The sequence below is a fragment of the Oncorhynchus keta genome, chromosome 10 (assembly GCF_023373465.1).
Source record: "Oncorhynchus keta strain PuntledgeMale-10-30-2019 chromosome 10, Oket_V2, whole genome shotgun sequence".
NCBI lineage: Eukaryota > Metazoa > Chordata > Actinopteri > Salmoniformes > Salmonidae > Oncorhynchus > Oncorhynchus keta.
Window position 1 is genome coordinate 47781205 of NC_068430.1, and position 14597 is coordinate 47795801.

Consider the following 14597-nt stretch of genomic DNA (forward strand, 5'->3'; position numbering starts at 1 on the left):
ATATTACAGGCCTCTCTCATCTTTTTAAGTGGGAGAACTTGCACAATTGGTGGCTGACTGAATACTTTTTTTCCCCCACTGTATATCCAAAATGTCCATTTATAAAGCGCGTTTGAGACTGAAAAAAAACAGCTTACAAAAAATGCAACGTCACTACGAAATATTTAAAAAGTTCCCTTTGACAAAATATTTCAAACTACTTGTGTAATACAACGTTAGGTATTTTTAAACGTTAATAATCGATCAAATTGTAGATGGGGCAATCTGTATTCAATACAGGAAAGAAAACAAACCAGCGCTGCTTTTCACATCTTGCGCAACTCACAAAAGTGTCCCCAGTTCCGCGTTGGCCTACTTCTTTCTTCATTGCACAAAGGAATAACCTCAACCAAATTGAACAGTTAGTCCTCGGGGGTTTGCCTGCTACATAAGTTCTGTTATACTCACAGACATGATTCAAACAGTTTTAGAAACTTCAGAGTGTTTTCTATCCAAATATATGAATAATATGCATATCTTATATTCTTGGCATGAGTAGCAGGAAGTTGAAATTGAAATTGAAAAAGTGACAATTCTGCCCCCTAGCTTCAAGAGGTTAAATAAAGGTTAAATCAAATAAAATAGAAATATCAGGAACAAATTCAGACTAAATACACTAGAGGCAGTATTGGGTTAAAACCTGTTAAGGATAGGGCTGACTACTGCCCCCTTTGGAGGAATTGCGTGAACATAGTAAACAGAAAAAAAATCTGTCCAAAATTGCTAATATATGCATATAATAATTATTATTGAATAGAAAACTCTAAAACTTCTAAAACCGTTTAAATTATGTCTGAGCAGAACTCTCAGGGCAGCCTTTCTCCCAAACTCTCTCTTGTGAAGAGAAAAGTTGGGTCAACTTTGACGTCATCGCCCCCACCCTACCCAGGCAGCTACCGATCTGGGAACAGTATGTATTTGTTCAGCGCGATGTCTGCTTTCAAATGGCGCGTTCATTGTGAGAATCCCACGAGCCCTCGACGTTTGGCGGGCGAAAATGCTCGTGTCACTCTGAAAAACATGCACTCTATTGCGCACGGCCGATTTGGAGAACGTTATTTTCCATGGTCCAGCAATTGAATCCGGTTTGTCTGTTCGCGCTGATCTTTGTGCTACATGTTAAAAACATCATAAAGCTCGATTTTGCACATAGTTTGACCAGTTTAGTCGACATATAATATGTAAATTGGAAGTTTTGATGCGCAAGAGTGCTGGACCAGAAGTCATTTTGGATGCATTTCAGCTGAAGCTGTTAGCATATGCTAATACAGAGACACACAACGTGAAACCAAATGATGTATTGGGTAAGTATGACTCCTTCTACGTCTTCTGATCGAAGAACATCAAAGGTAAGGGAATATTTATGTGGTTATTTGGGGTTTCTGTGGACTCCAAACGTAGAGGAGACATACTGCTAATGTCTGAGCGCCGTCTCATTGTATAGCCCAGTGGATGATTTCTGTAACGTTAAAAATAAATGTAATACAGCGGTTGCATTAAGAAGAAGTGTATCTTTGTCACTATATGTAGAAAATGTATATTTAGTCATGTTTATTGCTTGTTATCTGACGTTATCTGTCGGAGCTATCATCATTTCTCCGGACATTTGAGTAGCATTTTTTGAAATGTCGTCATTGTAAACAGAGTTTTATGGATATAAATGGCATATTATTGAAAAAATATTAAATGTACTGTGAAGATTTTCAAAAGGTTAGTGAATTATTTATTTTTTAATCCTACTTTTAAATGTTATATTTTCTGGGACAAAATGGCTGCCGCTTGTCTTTTGTTTCGGTGGTGATCTAATATAAATATGTGCTATGTTTTCGCCGTAAAACATTTTAGAAATCTGACTTGCTGTGTAGATGAACAAGGTGTTTATCTTTCATTTGAGCTATTGGACTTGTTAACCTCCTGGTCCTACCTGGCACGCAGGCGTCCCATCTAGAGCTCTGGAAATGCAAATGCGCTACGCTAAATGCTAATAGTATTAGTTAAAACTCAAACGTTCATTAAAATACACATGCAGGGTATTGAATTAAAGCTACACTCGTTGTGAATCCAGGCAACAAGTCAGATTTTTAAAATGCTTTTCGGCGAAAGCATGAGAAGCTATTATCTGATAGCATGTAACACCCCAAAAGACCCGCAGGGGACGTAAACAAAATAATTAGCATAGTCGTCGCTACACAAACCGCACAAATAAAATATAAAACATTCATTACCTTTGACCATCTTCTTTGTTGGCACTCCTAGATGTCCCATAATCACTATTGGGTCTTTTTTTCGATTAAATCGGTCCATATATAGCCTAGATATCGATCTATGAAAACTGTGTGATAAACGGAAAAAAATAGCGTTTCATAACGTAACGTAATTTTTTAAAATTCAAAAAGTTGACAATAAACTTTCACAAAACACTTCGAAATACTTTTGTAATGCAACTTTAGGTATTAGTACACGTTAATAAGCGATAAAATTCATCAGGAGGCGATGTCAATTCTATAGGTGTCTGTTTCGAAAAAATGTCTTGGAGAGAGCTCGACCAAAACATCCGGTCAGAGACCGGAGGGAATCGATTCCCTTGATTCGGTTAGACCAAGAATCAATTGCGAATCAAATGACAAGACTCTAGACAACGTGTGGAAGCTGTAGGCTCTGCAACCTCGGCCTCATTTAATTCGATTCACTTTGAAAAATTCCTTGAAGTCGCGGATGGATATTTATTTCCATTTTCAGTGATCAGATATTCCTGCACTTTTCGATGAAACGCACGTTCTGTTATAGTCACAGCCGTGATTTAACCAGTTTTATAAACGTCTGAGTGTTTTCTATCCACACATACTAATCATATGCATATACTATATTCCTGGCCTGAGTAGCAGGGCGCTGAAATGTTGCGCGATTTTTAACAGAATGTTCGAAAAAGTAGAGGGTCGACTTAACAGGTTAATGTGTGGAGGTTAAATATTTCTAAGAATATTTTTTTGCATTTTGCGTTATGGTAATGAGCTTGAGCCGTAGTCACGATACCGAATCCGGTATGGGTCGCCGCAAGAAGTTAAGGTGTACTTCCTGCACTCTAAGGGACTTCCAACATCATCATTCAAAATAATAATTATTGGTTCAGTATAACACCAGACAATATACACCCTTTTAGGAAGTGTGTTTTTATCATAAGAAAAAGTAGAGCATTAAAAGCCTTGGAACTAACCGGCTAATTTACTAGTGGCTTGGATCTGACCTGACACCCTGTATTCAAGTGTATGGTGTAAAACAACCAATGGCAGGCATGTTATGAGATGTATATAATCTAGCCTATTTGGGGTCTTTACATGAATCTACCTCTGTGCCACATTTATTGTGTTTATCTAAAAAAAAGACAACTGTAACATTATATTACCAACAGTGGCCATTGTGTAAAATGCCATGGCCCTCAGGGACCTAATCTGTGGTGGCCCCAAATCTAAGTATTTTCAGGGTTCATAAATATAGCTCTGTGCTGAATTTGAAGCCTTTCTCTTCAAATAGTCCTTCTGAATTGTAACAATAATCAGTGCCCATTTTGAAATATATGAATTTAAGGTTAATGTTAGCCATAAGGTTAGCAGTGTGGTTAAGGCAACGGTTCATTTTTAAATCACATTTTAAGAAAATAATTGTAGAAATAGGCGAGGTTTATGACTGTGGCTGTGGCTGTGGTAACTGGTGAGGATCGGAGAGAACGTAGTTAATTCTCCCGCCACCAGCGCTTGAAGTAAAGTCCACCAGTGCACAAATGCTGTGTTACAAAAGTTAACAAACTCCCATTTCAACAGACATTTTGGAAAATGTGTTTTGTCTGACTGCAAAACTTAAGTAACAAATGTTACTACTTATACATGTTATGTAATTCAGGTTATATCCTATCACAAATACATTTATTTGTCAATTTCTTTTTTTCAGTTATATAGCTAACGTTAACTAGCTATCTAAGTCAGCTAGCTACCTCAAATCAACATTTTGCCTGCTAACGTTAGCTCGAGTGATAGCTAACAAACTATTTTCTTCTGTTGTGGTAGCTAGCTATGTTAGCTAATGTTAGCCTCGCTAGCTTATTGGAGCTTACTGTTAACATTGATGTTTTACATGTGTCACGGAATATAGCTAGCTAAATGTAAAGTTTTTGCCGGCGTCTGGTTAGCTAACGTTAACATTGTTAGCTAGCTAGGTAGCTACGTCAGTGCCTGTAGAAAGCTAGCTAAGTCTGACATTTGACTGGTGTCGGTCACTTTCACGTTGCTTCCATTCAGCCTCAAGAGCATTAGTGAGGTCAGGCACTGACAAGCCAGTGAAGTTTTTCGATCTCAACAAACCATTCTGTATGGATCTTGCTTTGTGCACAGGAAACAGGTAAGGGGCTTCCCACAAAGTTGGAATCACAGAATTGTCTAGAATGTCATTGAATGCTGTAGCATTAAGATTTCCCTTCACTGGAACTAAGGGGCCGAGGCTGAACCATGAAAAACAGCCCCAGACCTCATCCACCAAACGTTAGAGTTGGCACTATGCATTCGGGCAGGTAGCGTTCTCCTGGCATCCGCCAAACCCAGATTCGTCCGTCGGACTGCCAGATGGTGAAGTGGGATTCATCACTCCAGAGAATGCGTTTCCACTGCTCCAGAGTCCAATGGCGGCAAACTAAACACCACACCAGCCGACGCTTGGCATTGCACATGGTGGTCTTAGGCTTGTGTGCAGCTGCTTGGCCATGGAAACCCATTTCATGAAGCTCCCGACAAACAGTTATTTTGCTGACGTTACTTCCACAGGCAGTTTGGAACTCGGTAATGAGTGTTGCAACCGAGGACAGGCAATGTTTACGCGCTATAGGCTTCAGTACTCTTCCCTTTCTCTGAGCTTGTGTGGCCTACCACTTTGCGGCTGAGCCATTGTTGAGCCTAGACGTTTACACTTCACAATAACAGCACTTACATTTGACTGGGGCAGCTCTATCAGGGCATAAATTTGACAAACTGACTTGTTGGAAAGGTGGCATCCTATGACAGAGCCACTTTGAAATTCACTGAGCTCTTCAGTAAGGTAATTATACTGCCAATGTTTGTTTATGGAGATTGCATGGCTGTGTGATCAACTTTGTACACCTTTTAGCAGTGGGTGTAGATGAAATAGCCGAAAACTCATTTGAAGGGGTGTCCACATACTTTTGCATATATAGTGTACTTTTTGCCAAAAAGAGAGTCAGATTTGTCCCCTAAAGGAGACAGCCATCCAGAGGGCAACGTGGATACATGAAAACGGGTCCAAGACCATGGAGGAGATCTCAATCACAGTTGCCGGATACTCCAGGCATGGTGGGTCATACTAAGCACCTCAGCAACAGGGTTAAAATCAAATTAATTTCCATACATGATTTAAAGTATACTCATCAGGGTTTGGGTCAGTTCCATTTCAGTTCCAGTCAATTCAGAAATAACACCTAATTCTATATTGTCCTCATTGAATTTATGCATTAAAGAGAATTTGAATTTTAGTGTGCTCGAACCGTGATACTCATACTTGTCAGTAGGCAGAATTCAATGTGTGATTTCATGATTCTTGTGCTAGTTTCATGGATGTGCAAAATTATATGCATTACAGCTTAGATTTTGCCATTGAACGTGCTACCTTTCAATGTACCCTTCTAATTGAAATGATAAATAAATGAATAGACCTGTTCTCCAGATTGATCCAAATTTTGATTTACTCAACTTTGGATGTTCAACAAAGCTAACAGAAAATAGTTTTCACTGAGAAGAGACTGCGTCAGGGCCGCAAGGCCTCCCTACCACTGAGGAAGTACAGTTCCCGCTCAGCCCAGTCAAAACTGTTCGCTGCTCTGGCCCCCCAATGGTGGAACAAACTCCCTCACGACGCCAGGACAGCGGAGTCAATCACCACCTTCCGGAGACACCTGAAACCCCACCTCTTCAAGGAATACCTAGGATAGGGTAAGTAAGGGTAGGTAATCCTTCTCCCCCCCAACAAGATTTAGATGCAAGTGGCTGTTCCACTGGTTGTCATAAGGTGTATGCACCAATTTGTAAGTCGCTCTGGATAAGAGCGTCTGCTAAATGACTTAAATGTAAAATGTAAATGATATTCATGCCGAGGACCTGCTGTCAGAGCTGGATGCAGACGTGATTACTGCAGGTACAAAGTGGCAGAGACTCAACACCATACATATTAACATCCTGCACAAAGCGATATACTTATATGAGTGGAAGTATATAGCATGTTCTGATCAATAGGAAAGGTTTGTAATGGCGTGTACAATGTACTACTACTTTTGGGAAACAATTATTGGCTTAAGATCCTTTTTTTTTATTTAGATTTGTTTTAGGGGGTGCTGTAGCACCCCTGCTTCCTGCTGCAATGGGTGAGTCAGAGAAAGTGGAAAGCTTTTCTAGGACTACAATTTCCTCCTCACACTGTACAATATGTGTCTCCACACACGTAAGCCTGGGCTATTGTTGGATTCAAGACGAGGTCGTTTTTATTGATCTCGGATTCTCAGTTTGTCAGTGTCAATGTAGACTGCCATTTCAATCATTTGTGCGGTTTAAAAAAATATTCTGCTAAAGTCTCCAGTCATATAAAATGATGTAGAATTGTTTGAAATGGGTTTATAAAAGGCCAGATTCTTCCTGGACCCAAGTACAATTGTTTTCTCCCATTTGTGCAACTTCTGGAAGCACCTCTACTCCAATGCTCTATGCCACCAAGCAAATGCGATGATATGCATGCACTGCTTTATTTTTTATTTATTTTTATCCGTTTCGGTACCTCAGAATCCCCCAGGTCACCCCCCTCTCTCGCGCTCTCTTTTTGTTCTGGCACCTCCCGGTTTACAGTTTAAGCATTGGAGTGCAGGCATAAATACCTTCCGTTTTGTGTGCCGCTTTAAGAACAGAGTCTGCGCAATGAGAGCCCGAGAATAGCGGTTGGTATGCGTTGAAATTCAACCAAAGAAATTTAGGTAATCATTCTTCCTGGGAATAAAGCACGGACACAGACTGGAACTCAAACGCGGACTGAGGGGGGAATTTGGGGACAGTCATGGCGGGGCTTGGAGTGAAGAGGAGGAAAGCGGGGCTCCCTGGTTTTTGCTGGAAAACCTGCTACTTTCATATTTTATTCTGGGTTGTCTCGGTCTGTGGTGAAGAGAAGACGTTCATCGTTGAGGTAGGTCAGATGCACGAACAGGGATGCAATTGATTTATTCTATACAGCATCCTTACCGAAACGGACTGGGCAAAATCGCACAGCACTGTATTGCGCTTCTTTATAGCGCAGGTGGAAATAAAATAAAATCGTGCGTTTGAATGTTTTTCTGTGTATCGTTTATGAATAGCTTATCCGAACTGTTAACAGTTATATAACAATTAAATTATCCAAATAAATAAACAACATAAACAAGATGTCAGGCAGCTCTACCATTTTATTTATTGAGATTTTAGTGGCATTAGCCTATGTATCACCTCACCTCAAAACATCTATAGACTGACCTAGATCTACATGTTCAACTCCTCTACACATATTCACTTGAATGCATGTTGGAGAAAACATTGAACGCTGTTGTCCGTCGAATTGATTGTTTATGAACACAGCTGCCTTCACGATCATTAAGTTTAATTTCGCAATGAGAATTGTTGAACCTTTCAAGTCGCATATTCATCCACTAGTGGTAGCCTAGTATATGGGTTGCAATGACAAATGACATACAAAGAGACTGATTGTATGTTTTGCTTGCATTGGAGAGGACAATCATTGCGCCACAGCACATGTAGCAAATTCCAATTCGGTATCACTGTTTAATTAAATGTCACCTAGCAAACATATGGTATCCCATATTTGTAGCTGATTTAAACATGACTAGTATTAAAATCAAGGTTACGTGGGTCAATGCTAAACACAACAGTCAACATTCATATATGATATGCACAATGAGTTGAAGCACAAGCTACAAAAACATTAGACCTTTCTTAGGGTTCCCAGTTATCTAAAACACTGTTATTATCATAAGGTATTTTGTCAATAACAGCATATCACCAATGTGCAAATAAAATAGGTCCTTCCACACAGAAAAAAAACGTATGTGCTTTGTTTTCATTTGGACAGAACAATGAATCCAGAATTGTTACATGATTCCAAATATAGCTTCCTCCATAATTTATTGCAATAGCAGGGAGTAGAGAGGGCACTGGTGGCATATAGAGTTGTATATGAGTTTGTGCTGTGTTTTGAATAAGCTGTTTGCATTGAAAGCCTTTCCAATTACTTGTAATGTAACAATTTCAGGATGATACGTACACACAAAGATAGTTATTTATAGGTGTTTGACAAAGCATGGCTGGTGAGTGTGGACAGTATGATGAGTACAACAAATTTTAAAAAATGGGGCCATGAAAAAACAAAGAGTAACTGAACAGATGGACTTTTGATTATTTATGTCAGTCCTGCTGCCTTTAAATCAATTTAATTCATCCTCACTGACAGTATTTTCATTATGTATGAATGAATAGACCATTTCTATAGTCAGAGTCCATCATTTAGCATAATCCTCACCCGATCCTTTCCTGTGACATCACGTGCGTACCTGAGTGTCATGGCTGAACTTTAGCCTGGTGGTTAATTCTGTTTTTCCTTTGTTAGGCATGACAACAATAAAGGAGTTGACTAAAGCAGAAGCACATCTGGCTACCAGGCTAGATAAAGTTGCTGTTATAGCCTAGTGAATTTAGCAGACTGATAAACATGTAGGACCCTTTTAAAACCAACATTAAGCCCTCTCATTAGGCTCCCTTCAAAGGCTATAGAAATGTCCCGATTGATTATAGAATTCATGACCATCGGCCAGACTATACGTAATTATGATTGCAAATAAACAATTTAGAGATATGTTGTTAATCACCAGTGATAGCCTACATTAGACTCTAGTATGCTTCCTCTCTCTCTCTGACCCCCCTCACACACACACACACACACACACACACACACACACACACACACACACACACACACACACACACACACACACACACACACACACACACACACACACACACACACACACACACACACACACATCATTATTTATATTATATGCTCAGAGTATGCATGTATTCTTAATCATATTTATATAGTTCAGTGTTTATCTTTGAGGATACTGTACTGCTAACCTGTAAGCCTATTTGTTCAGCTGTATGCCTAGATGACACTGCCATCTCGTTCCAAGTAAGGATAATTGATTGGCCAGTGTTTGCTTAGTTATAAATTGGCATTGGCTGTTTGATGAGAGATGACTTGACACTGTCAAGATTCAGAGGGGGCTTATACTGACATTAACTTGAAACCTGCCACCTGACCAAATCAAATCAAGAGGGAGACAAAACAACCGAGGGAAAGGATAGGACTTGGATGGTTACTAAAGTTCAGCAAGCTAAATTCACATCACTCACATTCACACTGAATTCACGCAATCTTGTACAGCTCCAGTCATGCAGATATTTTGGTTCTCCCTGGTACTGTACTTGCAGTAATTGATCAGTGAATGTCACTGATGCCCTGAGTGCACACATCGAATAAAAGACAAGAATAAAGTTAACCTGGGAGTTATGTAACCTGCATTAAGGGCATAGCGCTTGACTCAATCATGTCAGTCATGTGATGTAATATCCACTGATGATGACAGAAGCTTTTGTGCTTGCAATATCATTTTAACACTTTCTGGTCAGTAGAATGATGTGGTACTGTAGCTGTTCTGGATTGGATCTAATACGTTGACTTCTTGAATGCATGTCAGGCAGTTTGGAAATCAGCCAGTTAGGTTATGATATAGCAAGGGTTTCATGGTAGTTTGGTAAGATTAGACTGAAAACTGGGTTGTTGGGAATCCAGTGATACGGCAATGAGTTGTGTAATATTTAAACACTTGGCCTATATAGCCACAGTACAGTAACTGTAAGATGTTAATTTCCCGCTGTCTATTTGAGGATGATGTGCCCACCAACCAAACTGGAAATCTCAAGAGCTGAATACTTTAAAATACATTTTAGCTAGATACAGTTTTTCCCCCAATATTAATACAGTCTAAAACTGCAGTATGTTACTAGTCTTTGTCTTTAACTTCTTTGGGACTGGGGGACAGTATTGAGTAGCTTGGATGAATAAGGTGCCCAGAGTAAACTGCCTGCTACTCAGGCCCAGTTGCTAATATATGCATATTATTAGTAGATTTGGATAGAAAACACTCTGAAGTTTCTAAAGCTGTTTGAATGATGTCTGTGAGTATAACAGAACTTATGGCAGGCAAAAACCTGAGAAAAAAATCCAACCAGGAAGAGGGAAATTTGAGGTTTGTAGTTTTTCAAGTCATTGCCTATCAGTGTCTATGGGGTCATATTGCACTTCCTAAGGCTTCCACTAGATGTCAACAGTCTTTAGAACCTCATTTGAGGATTCTACTGTGAATTGGGGGCTAATGAGAGCTGTTTGAGCCAGGTGTCTGGCAGAGTGCCATGAGCTGATCATGCGCAATCACGTGAGAGGTAGCTGCGTTCCATCGCATTTCTACAGACAAAGGAATTCTCCGGTTGAAACATTATTGAAGATTTATAATAGAAATATCCTAAAGATTGATTCTATACTTCGTTTGACATGTTTCTACGAACTGTAATATGACTTTTCGTCTGAACTTTCGCCTGGACTGCACAGTTTGAAATGATTGATTGATTTTATTTGTACGTTTTAAAAAAATACATATATACATCAATATTTTAAAAAGAGACAGATTGCACAGTAAAGTTAGGGACTTATTTCCATTGTGGTCCCTATTTTTTACACAAATACATACATTTGTCACCTCCTGGTGACAGCCCAGCGTTCTTCTGGCTTCTAATTTTATATATTTTTCTTTTGAATGTGCAAACGTACAATTTCAATCACTATATGGAATACATAAAAGCACACTAAATGCTTGCTGTGGTTTTTTAATGATTTAATGAACAGGAAGAGTTGTCACACTAATCTCTTACACTCTCTGCAGACAAAACCTCAGGAAGATTTGTTTCCCCATCACTATTATAAAGGTTTGTAATGTGCAAAAGTACAATGTAAATCTCAAAATAGCGAAATAGTATTGTTAACTAAATGTTTCATAAGTTTTCTGATGATTTTGTAATGTTGGAAAACATGTTGACATGGTATAGGGCAGGGGTATTCAACTCCTACCCATACGAGGTCCGGAGCCTGCTGGTTTTCTGTTTTACCTGATAATTAATTACACCCACCTGGTGTCCCAGATCTAAATCAGTGCCTGATGAGAGGGGAACAATGATATAAAGCAGTGGAACTGGCTTCAACGTCCAGATTTGAGTTTGAGGGGTATAGGGTGTCCACCCACTCTGCCCAGAGTGGAAGAAAACGTACTTTGGTGATGCAATTTCACTTCCTTATGTTATAAAATACATTTTACCAAGACAAATATGATTCTTTATGTTCTGAATCCATCAGTGGGGTCTTTCTCTAACGTTAACATGATAAGCAAGAAGTCTGATTTCGTAACCTAATTGTAATGGGTGCGTGCTGGTGGCAGGGAAGTCAGGCGCAGGAGAGTGAACTTGGTATAAACGGAGCAGTTTAATGAATATACAAAAACTCAGAAAACCAAAATATACAAAATAAAATAAGAGGGTGCAAAACCCGTCGCACACCAAAACATAACTTGCACCAATACATACAACAAACAATCACCGACAAGGACATGAGGGGAAACAGAGGGTTAAATACACAACATGTAATTGATGGGATTGAAACCAGGTGTGATGGAAGACAAGACTAAATGAATGGAAAATGGATCAGGGATGGCTAGAAGGTCGGTGACGTCGACCGCCGAACACCGCCCGAACAAGGAGAGGGACCAACTTCGACGGAAGTCGTGACACTGATACCTAATACAATAATAAGGACCGAGCTCTGTTGACAGAGCTCTGCAGCTTTCTCACCTAAACTTTTGAGGGTTTACGATTTTGTGGTCATCGTCTTCCAAGTTGTTTCAGCGGGTCGCAAATAACTAAATTAGCATGACCCAAGCTGAATTAAATGTAAAAGGCTTTGACAATAGAAGGCTGACGTACGCTCCATTGACATTTCACAGAGATACACTTGTGTTTGTGAAAGTCTTCGAAGAAGAACAGGAACTTCGCATTAATATGAAAATACTACATGGCATATCTCAAAATCGATATCTATACTACCTCTATATTGTGTTATATCCACCGGATTTGAGAAGAAAAATGACGAGTTCAATCGTAAGTCTGTCAGGTATCTTTAATTATTGTACAGCATCCAGCCTAGCTGATGCGATACTATTTCCAGATTTTTCTCTCTGGCCTCCATTGATTTAGTCGTCTTAATTTTGACCATCCTACAAGGGTAAACGGATTAAGATAGAGACATGAGATTTGGACCATTTTTTTCTACACAATTTCTACCCATTGGTGAAAATATGTGTTTTTTCATTGGACATCCTACATTGGGCCAGCTCTTAGCTAGCTTACATTAGTGAGTGATGGAAAACCGCTAGCTAGCTAGCTAGCTTTACCACCAACCTGTGTTAGTAAAACGTACTAACTAAAATAATTATTGCTTTGAGTCTGATATGGGAAATTTAATTTGAATGGTTTGAATATGAGTCTTTCTCAAATCTATTAAAGAAAGTTCAAACTGAAAACATGTCTCCTGTCTCCTAATTTCACCTGGTTAGCCTATTGTCTGCAATGGTTGTTACATTGTAACTACAAAGTAATCAAAATGTCACTTTAAATTAAATTGCTTGCTCCTGAGTAAGTACAGAGTCCTGTATTACAGAGTTGGTTGTTAAAGATTGTTACATTGTAAGTACACTGTAACTAAAATAACCTAACGTTCTCATGTCTCCTAATTTCTCCTGTTTAGCCTATTACATTTGAACTAAATAGTAATTGTAAAGGTTATACCATACTGGGTTTTACTTTACATTAAGTTGCTTGCTCCTGCGTAGGTGCATGATAAATACAAGTATATCCAATGTAACTACATTGTTCTTACATGACATTTGATGTGGTATAGCTTTTGAACAAGGTCCAAACATAGAAATAAACTAATTGAAAATGACCGGTAGTTAAAGTGTGTAATTACAAAACATTAGTTACATAGTGGAACAAGATAATGTGTAATTACATCAGTAGTTACCAGGCATGTGCACAAATAGGGGTCTACCTGTGCCCTAACACCTGCACCGTTGCCCTCCTTACTTGCCAAGTGCCCTTTTGGGTGGTGGTATAGTATTTGTTAGTATACAGTTTTTGTCATTGTTGTTCTGAATCCACTGCCACCAAGTCATCGTGATGTCCTTAAGTTCACCACTCCCATCCTTACCCCTACCTCGTATGTTGGTCTGCCCTGAACAGAGCTCATATGCACCAGGTTGTGCCCTTTTCCAGTCTGCCCTGTTTAGCGCCCCGTATCCAAACATGCATGGCGGGATGCAGTCACCTGTCGAGTGTGTGTACCAAGTTACCTAGTTTAAATTTCAACAGTACTGCCACAGCAGCATACCATTTGATTACAAGTTGATAACACTTGATTTTCATCATCATTCATTTCCGGTCTGGTTGGCTGATAGCCTACCTGCAAACTCTTTTCTTGCCACTTCGATACAGCGACTACCAGAAGTGATTTTTGTAGCACTATTCTAGGTGGTAGGTGTAGGAGTCAGGCGCAGGAGAGCAGGGATGTCTGAGAAGCGTGTTTTAATCAGACAGTCCACCAACACAGGAATGGCACTATCGAAGAGGACAACGCCCTCGTTAACAGAGAACCCGTGCAAACGCACAAACGCACCGTTGAGCGCCGCCCGAACAGGGAGAGGAGCCGCCTTCGGTAGAAGTCGTGACAACTAAGCAAATGCGATGATTTGCTTGTAATATTTTTTAATAAAGGTGGATTTCTTTTCTTCACGTGTACCTCAGAGCTCCCCAGGTCACCCCCCTATCGCACTCACTTTTTGTTCCGGCACCTCCTGATTTACAAATTAAGCACTGAACAGAGGTATAGACTCTAGCTAATATATCATGAGTTCGAAGATTATGAATATTAGGCTATATTAAGATTAATCACAATCATAAAAAAAAATATTGAGCTAGCTAACTGATGAGTTGATAGCCTACCTTCTTTTCCCAATAACAATCATGTCTTTAGGAGGCATTATAAATATGTACACTGAAAAAACATATAAACGCAACATGTAAAGTGTTGGTCCCATGTTTTATAAGCTGAAATAAAAGATCTCAGAAATGTTCCATAAGCACAAAAAGCTTATTTTTCTCCAATTTTGTGCACACATTTGTTTAAATCCCTGTTAGTGAGCATTTCTCCTCTGCCAAGATAATCCATCCACCTGACAGATGTGGCATATCAAGAAGCTGATTGTCACGTGTGCTCCCTCTCCGGCCTCTAGGTCACCAGGCTGCTCGTTA

At 39.5% G+C, this 14597-nt stretch overlaps 1 protein-coding gene across 2 annotated transcripts in view; it reads left to right on the top strand.

Annotated features, from left to right (window-relative positions):
- Positions 1 to 7029: 7029 nt before the first annotated feature.
- mmp24 (matrix metallopeptidase 24) overlaps positions 7030 to 14597 on the top strand; it is a 69594-nt gene continuing 62026 nt past the window's right edge. For both annotated transcript variants that reach the window (XM_035778441.2, XM_035778442.2), the window contains exon 1: positions 7030 to 7263. In XM_035778441.2, coding sequence (XP_035634334.1) covers positions 7138 to 7263 — 126 coding nt within the window. In that variant the 5' untranslated portion in view covers positions 7030 to 7137. The remainder of the gene's footprint in view (positions 7264 to 14597) is intronic.